Genomic DNA, 27,017 nt, shown 5'->3' on the forward strand with positions numbered 1-27,017 from the left:
ATATTAAAAAACAGAGCCATTACTTTGCCAACAAAGGTCTGTCTAGTCAAGGCTATGGTTCTTCCAGTAGTCATGTATGGATGTGAAAGTTGGACCATAAAGAAGGCTGAGAGCCGAAGAATTCATGCTTTTGAACTGTGGTGTTGAAGAAAACTCTTGAGAGTACCTTGGACTGCAGGCAAATCGAAGCAGTCAGTCCTAAAGGAAATCAGTCCTGAATATTGATTGATGCTGAAGCTTCAATACTTTGGCTACATGATGCGAAAGCCAACCCATCGAAAGACCCTGATGCTGGGAAAGATCGAATGTGAGAGGAGAAGGGAACAACAGGATGAGATGGTTGGATGACATCTCTGAATGGATGGACATGAGTTTGAGCAAGCTCCAAGGAGCTGGTGATGGACAGGGAAGCCTGGCGTGCTGCAGTCCATGGGGTCACAAAGAGTTGGACACGACTGAGCGACTGAAGTGAACTGAGCTGAGAAGGGGGTCAGCTGCCCCTGTCCTGCGGGGGGCCAGCATGTGTGCCCATCTATGGGAGAGGCTGTCACTGCTGCTGCTCCAGCCTGCAGGGTGGTGATTTTATCCAGGTGGCTGCGGGTTCACCGGGAAGTCACTCAACATTAACTTCCTCCTCCCTCCAGATAGACCCCACGAATGGCACTGGATCCTGACTATTAGCACGTGGTTTTTAACTAACCAGAGCTTATCCGGACATGAAGAAGCCCCCGCAGTGATTTGACTCACAAAGCTAATGTTGACGCACTTTTATATAATCACTGTTTGTTGCCGCGGGACAGTCTGCTCCACTGTGGCGTGGTCATTGTCACATGGAACCCCTGTGGCACTGTTGTGATGAGTGACAGCCAAGTAATACTGTCTGTGTTGACAGACCCCATCTGAGGATCTGTGGCAAATTACACAGAAAGTAGAAGATAAAGTTTTCATTTCTTTTATGGAAACCCTAAGCCTAAAATAATTGATTTTCATCAAAGCTTTGAGAGTATTTTAAGAGTGGGTAACCAGATACCTTCATCAAAGACGGAGGCTGCTACACTGTCCAATGTTATTATGAATCTATTCTAACATAATGAAAGTTGAGAGAGTTTGCAGGAAGCAGTTGAATTCCCACTATTTAGATTCTATGATTGATATTTTACCACATTTACTTTATCTCATAACTATCCATCTATCTTCCTCTTTGTGCACTCATCTGATTTTTGATGCATTTCAAAATAAATCTATACATCAGTACACTTCTGCCAGTACCTCCATACCTGAACTTTTAACCTGTTATGACCATTTTAACCTGGAATTTTGCCTCACCTGTTAGCAAGCTTTCCTTTTAAAGGCATAGGAACCTGCATGCTGTATACCACAGACATAGTCGAGAATAGACAGGTGGTGGTTACTCTCTCCGATTTGGTGGGAGAGGAAGTGTGTCCAGCCCTGGTGGAGTTTGGGACTTCGCAGCGAGGGAGTTCACGGAACTACCGTGAGGCAGAGGGACGGATCCTTCTGGGCTGACCTCGGGCGTCTGCTGCTGTCTCAGGGATGTTTGCCGCTGTCCTTGCTCCATCCGAGGTGGGGCTGCAGGGAAGGGCGCTGCAACATTAGTCATTTCGGCGGAGCAGCCTTTGGCCGCACTTGGATTTCTTAACTTATTCTTTAGTTTTTGCTCTTGTCTTTTTTCCTGTCCTTCTACGTTTAGTATCATTCATTTGTACTTTTCTAAGCTTATTGCTTATTGTGTTGAATCTTTCCCTTATTTATTTCAGACTTTTTTTCTCTCTTAACATTTACATTTAAAGCTACAGGTTTCTCAAACACCAGTTTTGTTTCAGTTTTGGCATGAAGTACTTCTTTTAGTTAATTTTTAATTATATAAAAAATTTCTATAACAGTTTCCTTTGTAGTCAATGAATTACTTAGGAATGCATTTTTTAATGTTTCCAAATGTGATTTCTAATGAATCATTTCCAAAGGTCTGATCTGTCTGATATGGACCTAGCCCCTGGCATAGTGGGCTTCCCAGTCAGTTTTCATAAGATGTCCGTGTGTTTCTGGAAGAAATATGCATGAATTATATGTACAGGATTCTGCTTAATATCTGTTACGTCCTATCCTTTGGACCAAATTTGATGCTTCTTTTCAGATCTTCTAAAACTTACATATATTTGCCTTTGATCTGTGGATTTATGATGGGGGCGAGTTAAAATCTGCTGCTTCAGTGTCTCCTTGTAGCCCTTCCAGTTTTCTGTGTTAGGCATCTGATGCAGTTTGCATGTAAAGCTTGTGATCTTCCCAAGGATTTTGCTTTGTATTGTTATTTTTCATTAAATTTTATTCCCTACTTATGTTTTTGGAGTTAAATTAGCTTTCTTTTACATCAACAGCACTAGACAAACTTTGTACTCGTTAATAACTATGTGGCATAATTTTCTCATCTGTTTTCTTTCAACCTCTCTAGCTGAGTTTCTTAAGTTCATAGTTACTGCCTTTTAACTGGAGAATTTACATTCATGATATTTTGGGCTACTGATATAAAACCATCTACAAGTGAATTTTGCTGTTTTTCATATCGCACTTTGATTCTTTTGTTTCCCTTTCTGCCTCTGCAAGTTTGACTTTTAAATATTTTTCTCAGTGTTGGTTGGAATCTGAAGGATGTAGTTCCTGTTTTAACTATTACCCTTAACATTGTAATTTATATGCTTGGCATACAGTGAGTGAAATCGCTCCGTCGTATCTGACTCTTTGCAACCCTGTGGACTGTAGCCTACCAGGCTCCTCTGTCCATGGGATTCTCCAGGCAAGAGTACTGGAGTGGGTTGCCATTTCCTTCTCCATGGTTATATTGTACATAAACTGTAATTTACATGCTTGGTTATGTGATACATACACTGTAATTTACATGCTTGGTTATATTGTACATACACTGTGATTTACATGCTTGGTTATACGGTACATACACTTAAATGAGAAGATGTGATGGTTATATGGTACAACACTGTGATTTACATGCTTGGTTACATGGTACATACACTGTTATTTACATGCTTGGTTACACGGTACATACACTGTAATTTACCTGCTTAGTTACACGGTACATACACTTTAATGAGAAAATCTGATGGTTATACAGTACATACACTGATTTACATGCTTGGTTACATGGTACATACACCATGATTTACACGCTTGGTTACATAGTACATACACTTAAATGAGAAGATCTGATGGTTATACGGTACATACACTGTAATTTACACGCTTGGTTACATGGTACATACACTTAAATGAGAAGATTGATGGTTATACGGTACGTACACTGTAATTTACACGCTTGGTTACACGGTACATACACTTAAATGAGAAGATCTGATGGTTATACAGTACATACACTGTAATTTACATGCTTGGTTACACGGTACATATACTGTGATTTACATGCTTGGTTACACAGTACATACACTGTGATTGACATGCTTGGTTACATGGTACATACACTGTGATTGACATGCTTGGTTACACAGTACATACACTGTAATTTACATGCTTGGTTACACGGTACATACACTTTAATGAGAAGATCTGATGGTTATACGGTACATACACTGTAATTTACATGCTTGGTTACACAGTACATACACTGTGATTGACATGCTTGGTTACACGGTACATACACTGTAATTTACTGTTGGGGTCCAGCCCCAGCAGGATCCAGGGGAACCCTCAGGATGGACGGCGTCAGCGAGTGAGAGAGAAAGAGAGAGAAAGACACCAGACCGGGATGTGCAGCAGTCTGGCCCTGCTTTATTTTTCACCGTAGCCTTTATACCCTAAGTTGGTACATTTCTAAGGGGCAGATAAGCATACAGGCTTAGTTTAACATTACATCAGCTTGTCCTTCATGAAGCCAGGTGTTCCCTGCATACTTTTTTGTTTATGAGTCTTTTCCATAGCTTTTTTGTACATTATCTTCTAGCCTTGAGCTTAGCAGAAAATAGAAAAGTGGCAGTCTCATGGTAGAGCAGGTTGTAACATAGTAGAAATACAATCCTGTTAACACAAAGGTCAGTCTTTTTGCAGAAGTTCTTAGCTAAATTTGTCTAAAAAGTTTAGCACACAAAGACTGTGGCTCTGGTGAAGGATCCCCTGTTTAGCACTCCTGGTTAAAATTAACAATTATCTTATTGTTTTTACACTAGGGCTAAACTCTTATTTTTCTAGATCTTTACCTATATTAACAATAGTTTCCACTGCACAACCTCAGCACATTAACATCAATCAAACGTTGATCCAATAACCACTTTTAAAACAATATTTTTTGTATTCTCTAATAGGGCTTCCTCACCCCCCAAAGGGCTCTGTGCCTATTAGGGCCTTTTTTATGGTTAATCTCTATGTATAATATCTTTTGGCTTTCAGGCCTGTTGACAATTTATGGCTTACACCTGGTGTAACTTTAAGCAACTTCAGTAGCCGACCCTGTCTTTTTTGTGGTTAATCTATTTTCTTTCTATTAGGCGTCATCTCTATGGGAACTAGATAGGATTACATTATTGCGAACAGAAACGCAAAGGATTGCAAGAACAGCAGATACGGCACAAAACAGGCTCTTAGTCTAAAAGTTAACCACCTGCAGGAAGTCTCCAGCTAATCTCTATCTAAACTATTTTCTATTAGGCACATTTGTGGCTATAATATTTGTGGAGCTTTTCTCACCCTGCGGAGGGACCTATGCTTAATGGTTTCTTTTGTTAGCATACTGTGCTTAGGCTGTTTAGAACAATCATGAGCATTTTTTGCAATGAGAGCACACATTTATCAAACAAGCCAGAATGCCAGCAAAAGGGTTTGAACTGAAGCATTTCCTTCATCCCTGGCCCCTTCATAGGGTACCAGCGTCCAGGAGATTTATTAATTAGGGTTTTAAGTTGATCTTTATTTAGTAAAAGAGGACCAGGAGAGCTCTCGGCAGGCAACACAAGAATCTGCAGCAGGGCAAACAAGAACAACAGCAGAAAAGGGGGGAGGATACAGGGTGGGGTAGAGGCCGGGGCCAACCTGGAGGGTCCCTTGTATCCCGAACGGCCTTGCGTGTCAGGTATTTTCTTCATGACCTCGTCATGGGTGGGATCTCCCACAACAGCTCCCGGCAATTTACATGCTTGGTTACACGGTACATACACTGTAATTTACATGCTTGGTTACACGGTACATATGCTGTAATTTACATGCTTGGTTACATGGTACATACACTGTGATTTACATGCTTGGTTACATGGTACATACACTGTGATTTACATGCTTGGTTACATGGTACATACACTGTGATTTACATGCTTGGTTATATGGTGCATACACTGTGATTTACACGCTTGGTTACATGGTACATACACTGTGATTTACACGCTTGGTTACATGGTGCATACACTGTGATTTTCACGCTTGGTTACACGGTGCATACACTTTAATGAGGAGGTCCGAGGCTGTTCCACATCTCTATTTCTACATGGAAGGGAAGGAAGATTTCAGGAGGCTGATGCCGTGTGGAGAGCTGTGTTGCTGTCTCGAGTTTGACTGCTTTCTGTGACTATCTGTTTCTTGTGTCTTATTTCTTCCTCTAGGTTACCTTCTCTTGCTGAAAGACTGCTTTTCATAATACCATTTTTTTCAGTGAGGTATTGAAAGTGATAGTATCTCTTTCTTTGTATATCTGAAAATGTCTTCGTTTTTGCCATCAGTCTTAAATGATAGGTTAGCTCGGTATGCATTTTTAGATTGATATAGTATTAACATTAATTTTATTATTAGCACTTTGAAATATTATTGCTTCTGGATAGCTAATGCTGCTGATAAGGAATTTGCCATCTTTTACCTCTTAAATATTGTTTCTCTGAAATTGCCTTTATTGCTTGTTCTGGATTCTCTCAGACGTGTTTTTTTTAATTTATTTATTTTTAATTGAAGGAGAATTGCTTCACACATAGTGTTGATTTCTGTCATACTTCAACAATATGTTTTTGAAACTCTTAAAGTATTATCCATGATTCTTAACTGATCTTTTATATTTTTAAATCAATTGGTCTCTCTAAGCTGAATTTTGGATGGTTCTTGAATATTATATTCTAATGAACTTCTTTCAAATGTGTTTTGTCTCAGCAGGCAGTATTCTGTATTTTTTTCTAGTGTTTTTAAATTTGTAGTATGTTCTTTAGTATATCTATCTTCTTATATTACATTGCAATTTTAAAATGATTTCTTGGTTTTCATTTGGCTATTGTCCATTCATCTTTTTGTGGATTATAAGTCATACATATTTTAAATTGTCATTATTATTTATTTCAAATTGACCTGGAATGCATTTATCTTCCAGCTGTTATTCAACTCTCTGCCTTAGGGTTCAATTTAAATGTGTTTATAATTTTAATTTACAGATGTGTTTTTGGTTGAGAAGCATGGTCAGTCTCTCCTTTCTCTCTCTCCACTGCTCTGTCCCTGAGTTTGGTTTCTGCATTCTCCTCTTTCCATGTTTGCTGGGACCTAAGTGCGGGACTGTGGAGCAGGACCTCCTACCAGTGACTCTGGTTCAGTAAGTTTTTTCAAAACAAAAACAGAATTCTTGGGTTGTGTGACAGAAGATTCTCTTGTTAAAATATGTGGGTAGTTATCTCAGCCCAATGTTTTTATGCAGCAGTTCATTTTGTGTGTGTGTGTGTGTGTGGCCAGTGATGTAGGGATAGTTTGAAACAGCCCATAAAGTTGATCATCCACTTGGAAGTTCCACTTCTGAACTTGGACCCTGTCATTGACATAGGTGAAGTTTAGGTGGGTCAAGGTCACCATGCTCCCCTCTCTGGAGATTCCGGCCCATGAGAGAAGTTCTGCTTCTCTGGAGACATCGGATAAGGTGGCATCCCAGGGTCTTCTAGACACTGAAGCAAGTCTGTGCATCTGCGTGGGAGGCTGGGGCGCAGGGTGGCCACGTCTGCAAGTGTGGGATGTGGGGTGGGTGCACGGGCCGGGATCTGCACAGGCTACTGAGCTGCCAGTCACCCCCCGCCGCGGGTGGGCTCCAGAGACTTCTGCACCCTTTCCTTCCAAGCAGGAAGCACGCGCACCCTGAGCCCGCGTCCTGAGAGTCAGAGCAGCCTCCACCACCCCACACCCCAGACCCTCACTCCCCCCTCCCCAAACCCCTCCCACCACCCCAACACCTGACCACCTCCCAGACCCCTCCCACGCCCCCACCCGAAACCCTCCCAGACCCCTGCCACTCCCCCAGACTCAGACTCCTCCCACCCCCACACCCAGGCCCCTCCCATCCCCCCACACCCAGACCCCTCCAGCACCCAGACCCTCCAACATCTAGGTCCTCTGCACCCACACCCCCATTGGCACCCTAATCCCCTTTATATGCAGGACCCCCCAATCAGTCAGATCACTCCACACCCTCACCTCCATGCCAACCCTGAGCAGCAGGATCTGTCCCCCTCGGCCTCGCTCTGCAGACCCTGAAGTCTCTTGGAGACAAACCCACCTGTTAATAGCCCCCCTCCCTGGGGGCCTCCCCGGGTGGAAAGTGGCGGGTTCCTGGCCCATCACAGGGAGACTGTCACTGGCCCGCCGGAGCCCCTGGCTCCCGGGTCAGACTCGGTCTAATAACCATGCCGGGGTGCTTCGGGTGGGAGGACAGGACCGCTGGAGTCCTGGGGACGTCCCGCTGCCGACTGTCCCGTGGAGCGCCCCACGGCTCATGGCCCCTGCTCCAGGCTGGTCTCGGAAGGCGCCGAGGGGCCGGCCCAGGACGAGCTAGTCCCTGGGCCGGCCGTTCAGCACCGCGCCGTCTGGGCGAAGACACCCCGGGCAGACCTGTCCACGGAGCCCCCCAGGTCAGAGCCCTCCCTGGTGCGCGGGGCCGGGGCTGAGTTACGGGAACGTTCACTGGAAGAAGCCAGAGGACGCACACAAAACATTTCCACATGTGGGCCTCGGCAAACTGGAAGGACGTGGGAATGTTTATCCTGGATTAGAGGCGCTGGAGAAGTAACGAGATGACAGCATGCAAGCCTTCGCAGAGCTGGGCCCTGGCTCACTGCGGGCTGTCGGCAGAGATTTCAGAAACCACCGCCCAGACCCACCCCGGGAGCCCCGGGCTCCTCGACCAGGAGTGTGACCTGAGCCAAGGGCCCTGCGTGAGGCCTGGATGGTCAGGATGACGGCTGCGGCGCCCGCAGGAGAGGCTGGTCACTCACCGCAGAGGGCGATGCTCCGCCGGGGGATTGCTTTCCTGAAACCCGTGACACAGGGGTGGCCATCCAGGTGGCAGCGAGGGCCGCCCGTGCCCGCTCGAGCTCTTCTCTGCTGAGAGGGCCTGAAGCCAGCACTTTCAAATGTGAGCCAGTCTGAGGCCTTTAATCCAAACGAAATCCTTGCACTTACTGCTTCTGTGAAGGCACAGCTCCTGTGTGGAGATGCTGCTGAAGGTTTCGGCGGGGGCTGCAGCCTCCCAGCCGGGTAGGGTCGCGGGGTTCACAGCAGCGCGGTGGAGGCCTGGGGAGCTGCCCCAGCGGGACCCCTTTCCCGGCCAGCTCTGGGACTTCACAGCGGGTGGAGATGCCTTGTGCCAGAAACGGGACGTGTTAGTTTCCTTGGGACTTGGAGGAAAGTCTAGTTGGTGTTTTTAAGGTTTCCTTCACCTCCCAAATCCTGTGACCCAACTTAAGGATGGTGTATAAACAGAAGCAGAGGCAGGGATTTGTGGAGGGTTTGATTAAGGGGATGCAAAAAATAATATGGGCATAAAGGTGTCTTCTGAACAGGAGTTTACAGTGTCAGGATATTGACGTCCCTTAAGCTCCAGAACCAGGTCAGTTTGCTGGAGTGCTTCCTTCAGAAGGCGAGGAAGGGAAGTTAAGGACTGATGCAAAAGCAGATGCTATCGGTGCCTCTGCATCTGTGTGTGTCTCCTGTGTCACAAACGGTGGTGGTGGTTTAGTCACTCAGTCATGTCCGACTCTTGCAACCTCCTGGACTGTAGCCCACCAGGCTCCTCTGTCCATGGGATTTCTCAGGCAAGAAAACTGGAGTGTGTTGCCATTTCCTTCTCCAGGGGATCTTCCCCACCCAGGGATCGAACCCGTGTCTCCTTGTGTCTCCTTTAAGCATGCTAAGTCACTTCAGTCGTGTCCGACTCTTGCAACTCCCTGGACTGTAGCCCGCCAGGCTCCTCTCTCCATGGGATTCTCCAGGCAAGAACACTGGAGTGGGTAGCCTATCTCTCCTCCAGGGCATCTTCCCCACCCAGGAATTGAACCCGGGTCTCCTGCATTGCAGGCAGATTCTTTACTGCCTGAGCCACGAGGAAAGTCTCATGGACGGTAGTTTGCACCCATTAGAGTGCTTGTCTAAGTGATACTGTGTAATGTTCGTCTTTCTCCGTCTGGCTTACTTCCTTCCCTTAGTGTGAAGTGAACATTCTAGGTCCATTCATGCTGCTGCAGATGGCGTCATTTCATTCTTTATTATGGCTGAGCACCATTCCATCGTATATATGTGCCACATTCCTCTGCCTGTGGACAATTAGACTGCTTTGTTCTTGGTCTTCTTATCATTTTATTCTACATTAGCCACTAAGGTTTTGTACAAGGTTAAAAAAGGGGAAGAGAGTTGCAGAGATCTCCTTTTGGTTCTGTGCTGGCTACCCGAGAAAATCCAGAAATATCACAGGACGAGGGGGTTCTCATAATTAGATTAGAAACGATCAAAGCAGACACATGACGCTGCCCCCTAAGGAGAGGCTGGTCAGCCGACTGTGAACAGGCCCTCCACACACTGCTCCTCTCTCCTTGTAAGCTGTCCTATTTGGAGGAACTGGATAGCACATCATTGGCTATAATGTTAAAACTCTGCTTCAGAGAACATTTGAAAGCCTGTTGTCATTTTTAAATTTCTTCTTTAGATGGATGAGGCTGAACACTAAACTTTTTGTGGAGATTTCAGACCTGCCCCCTCGTCTGCCACAGGGTCTCCCAAAGGATGCAAACAAGCGCCTTCTGGCTTCCTTCAGCCAAAGACAAACAGTGGCGGTGCCGGAGGGCCTGGCAGCTGATCCATCCTGGCGCGGGTACACCCGGGCTCCAATTAGGCAGGGACCCAGGGCCCACGATGGAACTGTGATATGCCTTCCTCTCCTCACGCCAGCGACGAGCTGGGGCCTCTCCCCCTTGGCGTCTGCACTGTCAGCTGTGGTGGTGATGAGCCGCACATCCCCGCCCCGGCCCGCGTCATGGGGCGTGGAAGGTGGACCTCCGCTTCGGCGTTCCTGTGGGCCCCTCACTTCCAGCTGGGAGGTGGAGATGGGTTTTCTGAGGAGCTCAGACCTTGGGTCTCTGGAAGTGAAAGGGTTCAGCTGTCAGAGCCATTTTCAAATCTAAGAGTTTTAAGCAAATTAGACTAAATGTGCTTCTTTTATGGCATTTTCCATTAATTGTCCTTAAAACTCCAACCTATGAGGCATAATCGAAACAGAGATTTACTCATGCTCGTTGCTCAGAATAAATTTAATAATTTTTATTTTTTCCTCTTTTTGCAAGGATGCTCAGAGTTGGGGATTTATGTTTAGGAAAGACATCCAGCGAAAGGATGGTTTGTAGATAACCACACAGGCAGACCATAAAGAGGTGGTGTCTTAGGCTGGATTCATGGAGGAGAAGAGAGCGTTGGAAACGTAGATTTTATTGGCATGATGGTTATGCCTTGCATTTGGTTATTCTCATTCATCACTTTCTCCTAGTTCCAGTGTCAACCTAGGACCTCACTCACAGGGTTCACCCCCCAAAAGCAGGTTGGCCCTGTTATCGCAGCGCTCACAGCAGCTGAAGGCCGGAAGGGCCCGTCCAGCTTCTGACGGGTCAGCAGAGGGCTGAGAGTGTGTCCGAGCAGGCCTCGCCTGCTGCTTGCAGTCTGGCGTCCCCTCTCTCTGAAATGCTTCCCTTCAGGCATGACGTGGAGCTCAGTACACACCATGGCGCCTCTCACATGCGAACCAAAGTGTGGGAGACAGTCCTGGGTGTCCCAGAGGAGGGGATACTTACATTCTAAAGCAAGAGACTTTGCTATACCTAGTTCTCAGAGTCTCTGACGTGGAAGCTGTTCTCACCCCCAGTGATGGACAGAACAGTCAGGGTGGACAGGATGATGTAACCTTGTCCTTGTCTGGCTTCCCAGGTGGCACTTGTGGTAAAGAACCCGCCTGCCAATGCAGGAGACCTAAGAGACGCGGGCTCCATCCCTGGCTTGGGAAGATCCCCTGGAGCAGGGCCTGGCAGTCCGCTCCAGGATTCCTGCCTGGAGCATCCCATGGACAGAGGAGCCTAGTAGGCTTCAGTCCATAGGGTTGCACAGAGTCGGACTCAGCTGAGCGACTTAGCTAGCACGACCCTGTTGCCCGGACGGGAATGCCGAGGCAGGCGAGCTTGTGTGGCCTCACTAGGAGGGCACAGCGCGAGGGTCACGCCCCACCACTGGACCCAGCCTGCGCCCAGACCCGAGCTCTGCTGCGTTCTGCCTCCACGGGCCGTGCGCTTCATGTGGGAACAGGGAGAGAGTGAAGCTTCTAGAGAAGCATGAGTCTAGGGAAAAGCAGCTATTTTCAGATCCGTTTACACAATAAAATGTTGTAGGCAGGGTGGTGCGATTTGCCCCGCTTGTCGCAAACGTGGAAGATGGTTCTCAGAGGATGAAGAAACGAGTGTCAGAGTCTGTGGGAACAGTGACAAAAAGGAACCACTGAAAAGCTTGTCTCCTCAGGGGATGTTGAGGCACACGGAGGCTATGTGATGGTCATGATCACGGGGAAAGTACTGAGTAGAAACGTCAGCATTTCAGCAGCCTGCACCGTGAGAACCAGTCACAGCTGTGTGTGCCCGGCGTGAGCACGAGTCTGCGCTTCAGGCTGGGACACTGGCCTCTTGCTCCTGTCTTCTCCAGTTACGGCTAGAATGTGCGAGAGTGGCACCCCGACTCTTTTCACAGCTGGTTGTTAGTTATCCTTTTGCAGGATTGCTCCCTTGTATGCACATAGGGTGTGAGATCAGTCTTTTTTAATGTTTCAGGCATTAAAACGCCTAGAGAATATCTCGCTCCTCAAATCCCACCACACAGTGTTGGATGACGTTCCTCTCACTCAGGGTCTCCTGAGCCGCTGTGCAGCCGGCACCCTCTTCCCCTCCGGCCCACTAGCTTCTGTCCCTGCGTGTCTCTTCAGAAAGTCAAATAAACTGAATAGTACAGTGTGTGTTCAGTGTATGGATTCTTCCATTTAGCCTAATGCTTTTTGAGACTTCTTCATATTGTCACACCTACCAGTAAAGTGAAGTGAAGTCGCTCAGTCATGTCCGACTCTTTGTGACCCCATGGACTGTAGGCTACCAAGAGCCTCCGCCCATGGGATTTTCCAGGCAAGGATACTGGAGTGGGTTGCCATTTCCTTCTCCAGGGGATCTTCCCAATCCAGGGATTGAACCTGGGTCTCCAGCACTGCAGACAGACACTTTACCGTCTGAGCCGCCAGGGAAGCATCATCTACCAGTAGTTAGCTCCACTGTGTGGTTAAAACACTTTGTATACCCATTCACCAGTTGTGGATATGTTGGTTGTCTGAATTTTAGTCTATTATGAATATAGTTGCAGAAACATTCATGAACAGCTCTTTGGGCCGGCATATGTTTTTATCTTTCTTCAGTAGTTGTGTCCGACTCTGTGACCCCATGAACCGCAGCACGCCAGGTCTCCCTTTCCCTCACCAATTCCCTGAGCCTTCCCAAACTCATGTCCATTGAGTCAGTGATGCCATCCAGCCATCTCATCTTCTGTCGTCCCCTTCTCCTCCCGCCTTCAATCTTTCCCAACATCAGGGTCTTTTCAAATGAGTCAGCTCTTCACATCAGGTGGCCAAAATATTGGAGTTATAGCTTCAACATCAGTCCTTCCAATGAACACCCAGGACTTACTTCCTTTAGGATGGATCCATACTTATATCTGAGATTTCTGGGTCATATATTAAACGTATGTTTTACTTTATAAGAAACTGCCAAACCATTTTCCACATGACTCTGCAATTTGGTATTCCCAGCAGCTATGAATGTATAAGAATTCCACTTGTTTCACAATGAGAGTAGGATATTTATTATTTTAGCCCCAGCTGAATATAAAACAAAAAGTGATTATGGACCCATTTCAGTTATGAATAAATCTCTGTGAATCCTTAATAAAACATGACCCACTGAATTCCACTGTGAACTTAAAAATTTGATTAAGATTTATTCCCAAATGCAAGATTGGCTCCACATTAGAAGGTCTAAGGTCTTAATTCACTACTTGAATAAGAGAAAATATTTTGTATTGCCTTAGTAGATGCAGAAAGAACATTTATATCCACTGCTGTTTAAGATTAAAAGGAACTCTAGCAATGTAAGAATAGTATCAGTTATGTGGCAAAACTCAGAGCAAATACTAAATATAATGGACGGATTTTACAAGCATTCTCTTGATGATGAAGAACATGACAAGAGCAACTACTCCAACAACTTTTAACATAATGTTGGAGATCATGTCTTATAAAACAAGGAAGGCAAATAAATGAGAGTGAAAGGGCTTGAAAGAAGAAAGACAAAAATCTTATATTTGCAGATGATTTCATTCACTTAACTGGAAAAAATAATACAGTAGAATCATTAAGCTGTTAGAACTAATATGATTTTTCATGGTTATTGAATGTAATAACTAGTAACATCGGTCAAAACACCAATAATAACTAACAAAACTTATAAATAAGATTTCCTTTATATAGCAGATAACACTTGAAAATATCTGTGAGCTTAATCACAAAAAAAATGATCATGGAAGAAATTTAGAAATGCTAACAAACTGCATAGAAGATCTAAATAGCATTTTACATCCTTCCATAATTTAAGTTACAGCCTAAGATTATAAGGTTGCCAATTCTTCACTAATTTATCAATTTATTGCAGCCTCAAAATTCCAGTACCACTCAATGAGCTTATACCAAAACACATATACTGGGAAAAAAAAGACACATAAAAGGCTCAGTCAACTTCATATTTTCCCTGTTAGATAATGAGAAATACTTCAAAACCATAAAAATGAAAACAATGTTATTGGCTCAATAACTGAAATAAAACCAGAGGAATATATAAGAAATTTCAGAGATATTTGGGAACTTAATTTTATTAAATATGACACCACAAAACTATGGGGAAAAGATAGATTATTTGGTACAATGTTTAAGGAAAAACTGCCTATTTTGAGAAAAATTAAGCTTTTTCTGTTTAAACATGCATACATCTAATGACTTAACTATTTAAATTTGAAAGGTAAAACTATAAGTAAGTACAATAAATTATAGGAAAAGGGCATTGTGGCCTATGCTTGGGAAAGACTTTTAAAACAAAACCTGGAAAATATAAAACAGTAGACAAAAAATTTTGATGAATTTATTTTCATCAGAGTTAAAGAGTTATTTTCAGTGATGAACACCATGACAAAAATTAATGACCAATAGCTGACAGTAATACTTGAAACTTAAAAATGAGTAATATATGAAAAAGTGAAGCTTGATTCTAGCTGCATCTCATAGCACTGTGTTTTGGTGTTCTTGATTTTGCCTCACCCCACCCTAACTGTATGGATGTGAGAGTTGGACTATAAAGAAAGCTGAGTGCCAAAGAATTGATGCTTTTGAACTGTGGTGTGTTGGAGAAGACTCCTGAGAGTCCCTTGGACTGCAAGGAGATCCAACCAGTCCATCCTAGAAGAGATCAGTCCTGGGTGTTCATTGGAAGGACTGACGCTGAAGCTGAAATTCCAATACTTTGGCCACCTGATGTGAAGAGCTGACTCACTGGAAAAGACCCTGATGCTGGAAAAGATTGAGGGCAGGAGGAGAAGGGGACGACAGAGGATGAGATGGTTGGGTGGCATCACCGACTCAATGGACATGGGTTTGGGTAAACTCTGGGAGTTGGTGATGGACAGGGAGGCCTGGCGTGCTGAGGTTCATGGGGTCGCAAAGAGTTGGACACGACTGAGCGACTGAACTGAACTGAACCCTAACTGACCTCACGTCTCTATGAGTAGACATGGGCATGTTGTATTGTGTGTGCCATCCTGGAGACTGAATGTAAGCTGTGGGTTTATTATCATTGAACTTCCTTAGAACTCACTTTGTTCTATCAATGGCAATTACATTTTCCCCTAATTCTGGTTAATTATAGTTAGTATCCCTTCAAATAGTCCCTCTTCTACCTTCTCTTTGAGTTCCCTTCTTCTGGAATTCCTATTAAATGAATATTAGACTTAGCCTGTCATCTAAACTCTTTCTTATTTTTCATCCTTTCAACTCTATGAGCCACATTCTGAATGATTTCTTCATATCTGTTTTCCAGTTTACTGAGCTCACCAGCTCTAACTCATCAGTAACTACTTTTACTTCTAGTTTCACTTTGGTTCTTTTCAATCTTTCCATTCTTTACTACAGTGCCGTATACCCTTATTAGGTTTCTAGTCACTTTAAACATATTGACTTAAAGACTGTGTAAGATATGACTCTATTATCTATAAAGTTTTTGTACTCCATTTCTGATGGTTATTGTGTCCACCAACTCTACTTGACAGTAAATATTCAAAGATGACCATGATCAGAGTTTATCCTTGAGGGTCTTGCATGAGTTTTGTTGAAGGCATGGTTGAAGAGGGTCTTGGTTTGCCCTGAGAAGTGCTCTGGGTCTTCCCAGCCAAGACCACATTTTCTTTTTTTATTTTTTGTAAGTGTCTTCACTTGGACATCCCGTGTCAGGTAGCATAAGCTAAAACTGCAAGAGCAGCCCTGTGGTTATGGATTGGGAGGCGATTTCCTTACCTCAAGCTAAGATAGCCTTGTCTCCATGGGCATATGGGTGGTCTTTCTGGTCCACACTTCACTCAGCTTTAAACACTCAGCTTCCTCGGTCCCAGCTCCCTTCCCGAGATCCCAAGCCCTTGCCTTCTGTGTCCATATGACCGTCCAAGTCCCTCACCTTTTAAAAGCAGAAACCAGCGATTTCCTGAGGCTGACAGAGTGTGCCTCATGAACTTAACCACCCTGACTATCTGTCTTTTTTTCATTTTTGCCCTTATTTTCTTGCCTGCTCGACTGTATACATTCATGCATCCTGGGAAAACCTCAGACTTGTTACAGCCTTCACATTAACTGCCCTCGGGTTTGCAACACACACTGGTAGAATCAATACCCCTGCTTCAGGTGAAATCAAACACCCCATGACACATAATAGAATGCCTTTCTGTTGAGCTAGTCCAAGTTGGTTTTCTGTCCCTGGCAACCAGAAGAGTCCTTCGTGTCCCCTCTGAGTTCTCACGGCCACTTCCCCGTCTTCCCTGCAGGTGAATCAGGAGTGTTTTCCTTTCCCTGACTCTGGGTTCCACTTTGCCACCTGGCTCCAAGGGGACTCGTCTCATGTTCGCACGTCCTTTGAACTGCGTCCTCTGGGGCTCAGTCAGGCGCTGTCCTCCTGTCGCTCTGCTTTCCGTGATGCTCGCACCCACCCTGCCGCCTCTTCTCTCTTTGGCCCCTGACGGCACCTGCTCCTCAGGGACCGGTGCAGGCGCCGGGGTTCATGAAGCGTGTGTTCCACGTGCAAGGAGACCTGACATTCAGAGGCTGTCAGTCACTCAGTCCTGCCCTGCTCTTTGCAACCCCGTGGGCTGCCGCACGCCAGGCTTCCCTGTCCTCCACTCTCTCCCAGAGCTTGCTCAAACTCATGTCCATCGAGTCGGTGATGCCGTCCAGCCAGCTCATGCTCTGTCGTCCCCTTCTCCTCCTGCCTTCAGTCTTTCCCAGCATCAGTCTTTTCCAGTGAGTCAGCTCTTCACATCAGTTGGCCAAAGTATTGGAGCTTCAACTTCAGCATCAGTCCTTCCAGTGGATATTCAGGGTTGATTTCCTTTAGGATGGACTGGTTGGATCTCCTTGCAGTCCAAGGGACTCTCAAGAGTCTTCTCCAGCACCACAGTTTGAAAGCAGCAATTTTTCAGTGCTCAGCCTTCTTTATGGTCCATCTCTCACCATGACTACTGAAAAAAGACACCCAGAGGTTAATTCCTGCCAAACTTGAACAACATTCATGTGATTAAGATTTCATACATTTATCCACTGAATTTTGTTGCTTTTCCTTTTTCTTAATGGTTCAGGAGTCTGGAAATAGCAGTGCTACTGCTATCTGAAAATTGTTTATATGGTTTCAAGATGAGTTCTAAGAAAGGATTATTAATGTTCTAAGATGCTGTTGGTATGAGATTTGTAGCCATGTTTTGCAGACTGAGTTATTTTTTTTTTTTTATCCCAGATATGTGTGGTTTCCCATTGTCTCTGATATAATCCAATTCAAGAGAAATTTTAAAATAAATTTGACACATGCTCACGAGTATGAATTTATTTTGGGACTTGTGAATGATAGCAATTCTGCCCCAATGTGAAATTTTCCTTTTAGCTTTTATTTGAGGTAAGAACTAACTTGTCCCTCTAAAAGAGTTCACATCCTCAGGCCCAAATCTGACTGTCAGCGTCAGTTCAGGTTATTACGATCACCAGTCCTTGGTCTTCCAGCCTCCAGACCACGAGAATTCAGTTTCGGTTTCACACACCGCTCAGTGTTCAGTGCTTTAAGTCCTGAGCTGGCTGAGATGGGGTGTCTGTAAGGAGGGGTTCGAGGCCCTGCCTTTGCTTCTTGGTGGGCCTGCCTTTGATTCTAGGACTCCCGGGGCTGGGTCACAGCACCATCTCCAGAGCACCTCTGGTCCCAGGGCTGGGGTATCAGGGGTTTTGTGTAGTTTCTGCACCCCATGTGCCTGTGGGAACTCTGAAGGCCCGTCTGCCTCACCACACTGGACACTGTATTTGTTACACGGCTGTAAACACAAGGAACACTTGCCAAGGTCAAAGTCAACTTGAGCTTGAGACTGCTGGTGGAGTTGCTCCAATTCTTGACCATAACACTGAAGGGCGTGCTGTGCTGACTCAGGAAGAGGGACCGGGAGCAGGGTGGACGCGTGAGGCCCGAGCTGAGGCCCAGGTGGCCTGGTTGCTGGGGGAGTGGTCGGGACCAGCCCAGCACAGCGGCGTCTGCAGGGGGGAAGGGCGGCCACAGTGAGATGCTCAGCTTGTGTATGGATGAAGAGAAGGCTCCAAGGCTGATCCAGATTTTATGTCGCTTGACAGACAGACGGGTGTTGCAGCAGGACAAGTATGCCTTTGTTGGATTTGAAGTTACTCTGTGAAATCCAGGTGGTGTTAGACACAGCAGTGCATTAAATACAGGATTTCAGTGCAGATTCAAGGCCGCTGCAGGGCACCTCGGAGAAGGCAATGGCACCCCACTCCAGTGCTCTTGCCTGGAAAATCCCATGGACGGAGGAGCCTGGTGGGCTGCAGTCCATGGGGTCGCTAAGAATCAGACACAACTGAGCGACTTCACTTTCACTTTTCACTTTCATGCACTGGAGAAGGAAATGGCAACCCACTCCAGTGTTCTTGCCTGGAGAATCCCAGGGACAGGGGAGCCTGGTGGGCTTCCGTCTTTGGGGTCGCACGGAGTCGGACATGGCTGAAGCGACAGCAGCAGCAGCAGGGCACCTAGAAATGCCAGCGTAGCAGGCCTATACACGATGCGCATGGGAGTGACTGTTGGCTGGACGAGGTGGAGGTCACTAGTGTTAGAACAGTTCTCTGTCAAGGCACTTGGCAAAGGGAACACCCACCCAGCAGGGTCAGAAGTGCCCATGCATTCAGGGTCATCCAGTCAGGCCCCTGCTGCCCCTGCCATGGAAATCCGCTTCTACTGACAGAGTATTCAAGCCATGGACCGATAGCGCTTCCCCAGCCTTTCCATGGAAACTGCTTCACTCATTTGTTCTCTAATCAGGTTGATGAAAGCAGCCCTATCCGCGTGTCATTTTTAAAATATGTACTTATTCAGGCTGCGCTGGCCTCAGCTGTGACACTGGAGATCTTTAGTTGCAGCATGTGGGCTCTAGCTCTCGGAACAGGGATTGAACCAGGGGCCTCCTATTGAGAGTGCAGGCTTAGCCCCTGGGCCACCAGGGAAGCCCCCCACTGTATTGTTTAAAATAACAAAATCCACTTCCTTTGGGGAAAAGAGACAGTTGGGGGTCTGGGATGAGCCTGTGCTGGTGTGATGAGAATACCTAAGCCGGCCGGGGCCTGGGAGTGGGCATTGACCGCGGGAGGGGGGCCGGGAGCTCGGAAGGGGGGCCGTGGCCTGGGGGCCGTGACCTTGGGAGGAGCCATGTGAGCTCGGGAGCAGGGCCGGGGCCTTGGGAGGGGTCCATGAGCTCGGGAGGGGCCGGGGCCTCCAGGCAGCCTCATGGCCTGGACTCACGGCGCCACGTGGAGCGGGGACAGAGCGCTGGGTTCTCGGCGGGCAGCGGTTCCCGGCAGGGGCCCCGCTCAGGCTCCGCAGGGACCCCGGCGCGTGTGTTTGGCCCCCAAGTTTCCTGTTGCTGCAATCTCACCGCTGTCCCGGTGAGACCGGGGCTCCAACCCCCGGGGGTGTCCTTGGTGAAGCTCGGGGCCCCGCGCGGTCTGGTCCAACTTGCTCTCGGTTCTGACTGTGTCGGCCCGGCCGGGTTCGTCAGAGCACACAGCACTCGTTTCCGCAGAGGCTCAGGCTGGGTGGACGCGGAGTTGGGAGATGGAGAAGGGAAGCGGAAAGCCGGCGTGGGGGTCCACCCCAGTGCCCTGCTCCGCCCGCCCCCCCCCCGCCCCCCCCGCCCCCCAAGTTCATGTGGCGAAGCCCTGCCCCGCTGTGGCTGAATTTGTGGGAATGGCTGAAGGAGCCCCAGGCTGGGGTCCACCCCAGTGAGGGTGGCCTCCTAGCAGGAAGAGAGCCTCCGGGCGCACGAGGGGCGGAAGGGCACGTGAGCTCATGGCGAGCGCACATGGTGAGCGCACCGCGGCCAGACCGACGTGGCCTCAGCAGAGTCCAGCCCCAGCGGCGCCCTGGCCTTGGACTTGAGCCTCGGCTGTGCTGTTACCCACCCCACCCCCAGCCCCACCCTAGTCTGTGGGCAGTTGGAGCCCACAGGCGCGGGGCAGAAGGCTGGCTGGCCTCTGCTGAATTTGTCCCTGGAAACACAGCCCCAGGGAGGAGCGGGGTTTGGGGAGGGGGCAGCCAGGCACCCGGCCCTGGGTCCTGACTCAGCCTCCCGCCCGTGCCAGGCAGGCCAGGTGAGGGCTGGGGCACCGGCCCATAGTGTTCCGGCCCCTCCACGGGCCACCTCCTCCCAGTGACCTCGGGCCGCCCACCAGATGCCTCTGGTCCCTGAGCTCTCCTGGTTGGATGGGACCATGGGACCTTGAGCAGGGCGCACTGTCCCCTCTGGGTGGTATAGATGGACTGCTTCTGACTGCAGCACTCACAATGTTAGAATGGCCCCGCAATGCAGTTTGGATTAATCAAGCCTAAGCACAGAACGTGCTGAACACATAGACGCTTTTGCTCTGTGGTCTATAAAATATCAATAAGGAAAATGTCCCCCATAAGCTGATTCTCCTACAGGTTTCTCTTGTAATAAAAAGGGGTGGAAGTCACATGTGTTTTATTTCCACCGCAGCTCATCACAGCCACCTTGGACGGCAAGCTTCAGCTGTTTCAGGCCTAGTGATGCTGACCCACGGCTGGGCACCGCCTGGGCCAGAGCGTGGCCTGAGTCTGGGGCCTCGTCCTGAGAGAGGCTGGCAGTGTCTGCGCCACCCGCCCTCTGAGCCACCCTCACAGCGGCGGCCTGCCCACTCCCTGACGGGGTTTCCCGTCTTGGAAAATGGAAATGGCGTCCAGCACTTCTACACAGCATTTGGTCAAGTTAAAACAGAATGTTCTTCAATAAAAAATAACCTAGTATTTCTTTCATAGTTTAGTCTCTGCAGAGAGGGGAGGGTGAGAGAGAGAGGGACTGAGAGACAGATGCGGAGGGGGAGAGGGAGGCTTCACTGGGTCGGTGGGAACGCAGCCGTGCTGGTCCTCAGCCCTGGCCTCTGGTGGACGCACCCCAGCTTTGCTGGGTGAGCCAACCTCTGCTGGGGCCTCCACCCTCACACCCAGCTTGGCTTCTGGGCTCCTGCCACAACCGGATGACTGTCCAGTGGGGACAGCATCCAGTCACCCTCACATAATCCCTCAGAGATGTGCCTGCCTCTGGAGACCCCAGAACCAAGCCTTTCTTGAGCCCCAGAAGAATCAGGATGCTTCTAGAACTCTTCCAGATACAAGCGCCCAGCAACACAGGAGGCAGTCTGCGTGGAAATGCCCAGGAAGCTCTAGTGTTCCCCATCCCGCTGGGAACCCGCCGAGCCCCCCGCCCACCCCCACGCCCCCTGCTTCCTGGAGACTCAGCTCCTCAGAAACACCCGGGGCTCACTTCCTGGGCTCCCTACTGCAGTTTCATTGACCACATGCTGCTTCTTGTAGTTTCCAAGGAGCAAAATTTTAGAATAAGTAATCTGAATTTTTCAAACATTCAGAGTTATCCAGACATTTTAATCCATTTATGGTAACTATACTGTTCTTCTTTGTTAAAATTACCTTAAAACTAGTTTAAAATAAGTAAATGAAGCAGTCTATGGGAAAGTGAGCTCATGGAATCTTATTTAATATTCTTAATTTCAGCTACCTCATTTAAATTTTTAACTTCTTTATATTATCCTTAATTCTGATAAAATATACATGAAACAAGAATCACCATCTTTAAGTTCACAGTTACTGTATTAACTGCAAACTCGTTGCTGTGCAGCCGTCCCCAGCATCCATCTCCAGAGCTTTTCCTCTTGCAAAACTGATGTCCTGTCTCCACTAAACTCTGACTCCCGCCATCCCCCAGTCGTGGCACCCACCATTCCAATTCCTATCATTCAACCATGATGTGACTCCTCCAGGGACCTTGTTGTGTAAGTAGAATCAGACAGTTCTGCCCCTTTGTAAGTGGCTTATTCTGCTGAGCATAGTGAGCTCAAGGTCCATCTGTGTTGTAGCAGGTCAGGAGTTTCTTCCATTTTAAGGCTGAATGCTACTGTTACATTGCATGGATGGACCACATTTTTTTGTTTGTTCATCCATCGATGGACACGTGGGTTGCTTCCACACTTCAGCTACCGTGAGCCACACTGCTATGAACACTGGCTTCCAAGTATCTGTTTAAGATCTTGCTTCCAGTTTTTTTGGATAAACACCTGGAAGTGGAGTTGCTGGATCATGTGGTAATTCTTGTTTAATTTTTTGAGGAACCTCAAAGCAGGTACTATTTTGCATTCCCACCAATAGTGCACCAGATTCTATTATTTTTGACATGCCAGTTTTGTGTATGACTTTTTATACTAAATGTTAGTTTCTGTTATATATTGCTTTCATTTTTATATAAAGTTTTCCAAAAGTCCTGATTGCAGGTATATCAAATGTGACTTTAAGAAAAATACATTTTAAATTATTTAATGTCAATAGTAATAGCTAAATAATATGTTAAAGAAAAACACTAACATGGAGATTTATCAAGGGAAAATGTAGGACAATGTAAATTTGGAAAAGCTGCTGCTGAGATAATAATGGCCATGTCAAATGGAGGGGTGACAGTGTCAAGAATTAATTACATAGGAGTGAATGAACTAATGAGGATAATTATAATTTTGTGACTTTTTGTTTGAATATTTTTGATTCTTTAAACTTTTGATTTTTCCAGATTTAAAGAAATCTCTTAAACTATGACTTATAGCAAATGATTTGGTAAAGTATAACTTTGTGAACAAAGATGAAACATTTATCTTTTTTTCTCCCTACCTGATCCCTCCAGAGTTAGAAAACCCTCAGTAAGTATTCTTATTTTTACAGCAATATAGTTAAGTTGAGTAAGAATCTGTTCTCTTTGTGTGCTAAGTCACTGCGGTCGTGTCCGACCCTCTGTGACACTGTGGACCGGCCTGCTAGGCTCCTCTGTCCTTGGGATTCTCCAGGCAGAGATGCTGGAGTGGGCTGCTGCTTCCTCTTCCCGGTGATCTTCCCGACCCAGGGATCGAAGCCTCGATCTCTTATTCCTGCATCGGGAGGTGAGTTCCTTACTGTTAGTGCCGCCTGGGAAACCCGGTCTCCTTATAACAGGACACACTTGGAAGCATTGTTTAATTACCAAAACCTGACTAGAAAGTGTTGAGAATGTGGCAGACCCAGATATGACCAGACAGTTTGCAAAGCCAGCCTGATAGTTTGTTTCCTGGGTTCCTGGCAGCCTTATCAGGAGAGTAAGAGAGGTCACTTCTGGGTGGGTACAGGAAGCTCAGGATATTTGGGGGAACTTGAGAAGAGAGAAATTAACCCAGATCTGTAAGTATCACAGACACAATCTAACTGTAAATTCTTGGCTTCCTAGCCTCCAGAGGCTTTAAATTCAATCTGAGATTCCTTTGGAGAAGAGTCTGCAAAGCAGACTTTGAAGAACCAAACTGGTCAGTTGGAATACTTGCTGCACTTATATAAATAATCAGGCCAATTTATTGAAACTACATTTAATTTGTAAACAAATTAGTCTTACTATTTTTCTTCAATAGAAATGGGGACAATCATAGAAAGGAAAAGTGTTTCTGTAGAAAGTTTACTCTACAGTTGTGGATATCAGATTCTAGTTCTGTTCATTGTATTTGAGGTTTTGGTTTTGGATCTGTAAACTAGACTAGACCCAAAATTCTCCCTGTTTCCTCTAATCTCAGGCCTCAGCTCTCCAAACTAATGTTCCGAATTTGTCTCCCACCCTCTGACTTGGCATCATTAAGAACCAAAACTGCGCTTTTCCTGAAGCCATGCAAGCTAAAGCTGGGTAATTCGATGTAAACTTAGAGGATTCACAGCAGCTCATGTTGCCACAGCACTTCCACGCCTGTCGCTGTGTGGCCACTCGGAAGGATCCCGGAGACATTCAAGCTGCAAACAGAGAGAGGCTCTCGGATTGCCCCTGCATGCCTCACTCCGTCTGAAGATGCTTCAAACCCAACATCTAGAAACCGTGACTGGCGGCCTCAGAGCTCCACAACTGGGACTGCTGTCTGCTCCAGTCACTAAGCCTTGTTCTTCCTTTGTTTCCATGGAAGCGCTTCTTATTAAGGTCAGTTTGGTTCAGTCGCTCAGTTGTGTCCGACTCTTTGAGACCACATAGACTGAGCACTCCAGGCCTCCCTGTCCATCACTAACTCCCAGAGTTGACTCAAAATTTATTACTTATTAATAAAAACCTTGGGCAGATATGTGCACCACATAGGCCCAATGTGAGGAATCCACCTGCATCGCCACTTCCTGAAAAGAGACACAACCTCTGATTGAACTGACCTACTCTCAGGACCATGAGAGGGTTCAATGAGAGTGAGACAACCCAACAACTCAGAACAGGTTCAAACCTACTTGCACCAGGTGGCCAGGACAGTGAAGTGTTCTACAAAGTCACCCAAATCTCTGACCAGATTCCTTGGGCCCCCAAGGTCACTGACTTAGTTTTATTGCAGGACCCTTCAAGTTTGGCACAGTTGTTATAGATCGAATTTCAGACTACTGTGTGTGTAATTATTACAGGATTTGTGACTAAAGTCCTGTTCAGATCCATGCTTTCTGAGTTGCAACACCCCTTAACCCTGACTTCACGCATCAGCTACCTGATGCTCCACATCCTCACAGTTCATTCTGATGACTTGGCATCACAGGGTGGGTTGAGCCTAACAGGTTGGATTTTTCTTTTTTGTAATGCAAGTACCTGACTTGAGCTTGGATAGCCAAGACTCCCACCTCAAAGTGGGCATCAAGCTTCAAGAAAGGCTTCCTGGGAAAAGGGCCAGCTCATCTCCCCCACTGAGGTGCCATTGTTTGGAAGATCTTGTTTGATTTCAGTGACTGGTCATTGGACCACTTGATTTATTCTCTCTTCCTGCATTTTAAATTCCTGCTCTTCTGTTTAAATCCACTGTTAAAGAGGGAGCCCAGGAAAACCCCAGGTCCCCACTCAGAGCCCCACAGGACCCTTCTCTGCCTCCCCCCTCTGTCTGTCTCTCCTTGCCCTGACCTCTCAGTGTGGTACCAGGTATGCCATGTAATTTCCAGGTCCCATCAGTAACGGACCTCTAGTTTTCGAGTTTCCCAATAGCTAGTGCTGAGGGGTGTCTTGCAATCATAATAAGAACCACAAGGACTGGTCCAGTCACAGTGCTGGTTATTGACAGGCTGGAACTGGTGCACAATAGCTATTAAGGTTCCTTTTCGGTATTTGAAAGATAAAATGACTCATGTTATGTGGCATATGTCATGAGTTTGCACAACTTTTGGCATACCATATCTTTCTAAACAACAAAGCAAGAATGTGATTGTGGTCCACCCAAGCCTTGCCGCAGAGGGGGTGGTCTAAACAAATTCTGGAATAAACAGTTTCTGCTCATTTTTGACATTCTGTTTAAAGGCATTCTTTTCAGATGTGGGAGTGCATTCCTTTTCATTAGTAGAAGTGACTTTGGAGTTTGGACTTTGAGAGGAAGGTGCCTGGGTGTTTTCATAATAAAGGTTCTATTATTAGTGTTTTGCAAACAGTTGATGGATGAACAGTGGAAAGGATGAAATCTGTGGGACGTGCTGACACCTACAAATGCCTCAGTTGGAAGGGGAGTTTCAAGTGGGGTGCGGACAACTCAACATTTGAAAGGACCGCTTTTCAGATGTCTGGCAGCAGTCTTGGCGCTGGTACTATTAGATGGAACCATATTAAATTACCAGCATTGACTAGATTGGTGCGAGGTTGCTGCTCTTTTCGTCCGAGTGACCACCTCTTCTCTACATCTGTCCCCTTTCTCAGGGAGCGTGGTGGTCAGGGGTGTCCACCCAGGGACCTGGGTGCCTGCAGACTGCAAGCCGCTGTGGGCATATCGCGGGCTACGGCCCTGAGGTCATTAACGGCTGTCGCATGTCACTTGAATTTCAGTAGCAACTGTTTATAGAGAGAAGCTCCAAGTTGAATCACTATGTACTAAATTTGTAGTCACCCATCTGGATAACAAAACAAACTATTGGCAGGAAGAAAAGGAAAATTACAAAAATGTAACAGAATGACTGTGCAGCTCCTACACTTTTCTCTCTGAAACGCAAGCCTCAGTAAAGACCTTTTCCACGCTTGGAGCTTGGCCTACAGCGGGCTCAGCGTCACCGTCCTCTGATGCGGTTTTGCTGGTAGCGCTCAGCCCCTGGTCTGCGCCCACAGCCTGCGTCCAAGCATCTTCCTGGAAATGTCTCAGATTTGACCCCGACTCTCAAGCTGCCACCGCCACCTGTCTGGTATCCTGTCCTCCTGCTGTAGCCTTTCTTTACGGAATGGTCCTCAAACATCCAGCAGCCTCGTCTTATCCAGGAAGGACCCTGCTTTTGTAGTTTACAGATATTTGCTAGCCACCTCGAAAATGCTCAACTTTCCACTAAAGAACCAAAACTTTGCTTTTGGACCTGGAGAGCCAGACATGATGCTGTGACAAGGCCCCAGGTGTGTCAAGTAACATTCCATCTATAGTAAATAAGCCCTGGGTGGCTGAAACACATCTCAGATAGGTGAGAAAATATGAAAATGAAACCTTCCTAAGTGAAACCACACTGATTTACCTTCTACTGCAAAACAAGCAAAGTAGCATGTTTCTTTCAGAGATGTGGAATGCATCCATTCAGCATGCTCTAGTTGTTTTAAAGAAAACTATACTTTGAAAATTTGGGGGTGAGATAACTAAGTAACCATTTTTCTTTCTGAATGGAGAAAAACTATTTTATCTTCAAAAGACAGCATTAGGAAAATCAATAGGCAAGTCACAGAATGGGATATGATACAGTACATATATCATACTAAAAGCTTGTCTCCATAAC

The 27,017-nt window shown here is 46.6% G+C and overlaps 1 protein-coding gene across 1 annotated transcript in view; it reads left to right on the plus strand.

Annotated features, from left to right (window-relative positions):
* WDR27 (WD repeat domain 27) overlaps positions 1-20,773 on the plus strand; it is a 141,281-nt gene extending 120,508 nt beyond the window's left edge. Inside the window, exon 26 of the mRNA XM_065930967.1 lies at positions 20,716-20,773. Within this exon, the coding sequence (XP_065787039.1) occupies positions 20,716-20,763 (48 nt within the window). The 3' untranslated portion in view covers positions 20,764-20,773. The remainder of the gene's footprint in view (positions 1-20,715) is intronic.
* The last annotated feature ends 6,244 nt before the right edge of the window (positions 20,774-27,017 follow it).

Source organism: Muntiacus reevesi, chromosome 3, assembly GCF_963930625.1.
Source record: "Muntiacus reevesi chromosome 3, mMunRee1.1, whole genome shotgun sequence".
NCBI classification, from domain to species: domain Eukaryota; kingdom Metazoa; phylum Chordata; class Mammalia; order Artiodactyla; family Cervidae; genus Muntiacus; species Muntiacus reevesi.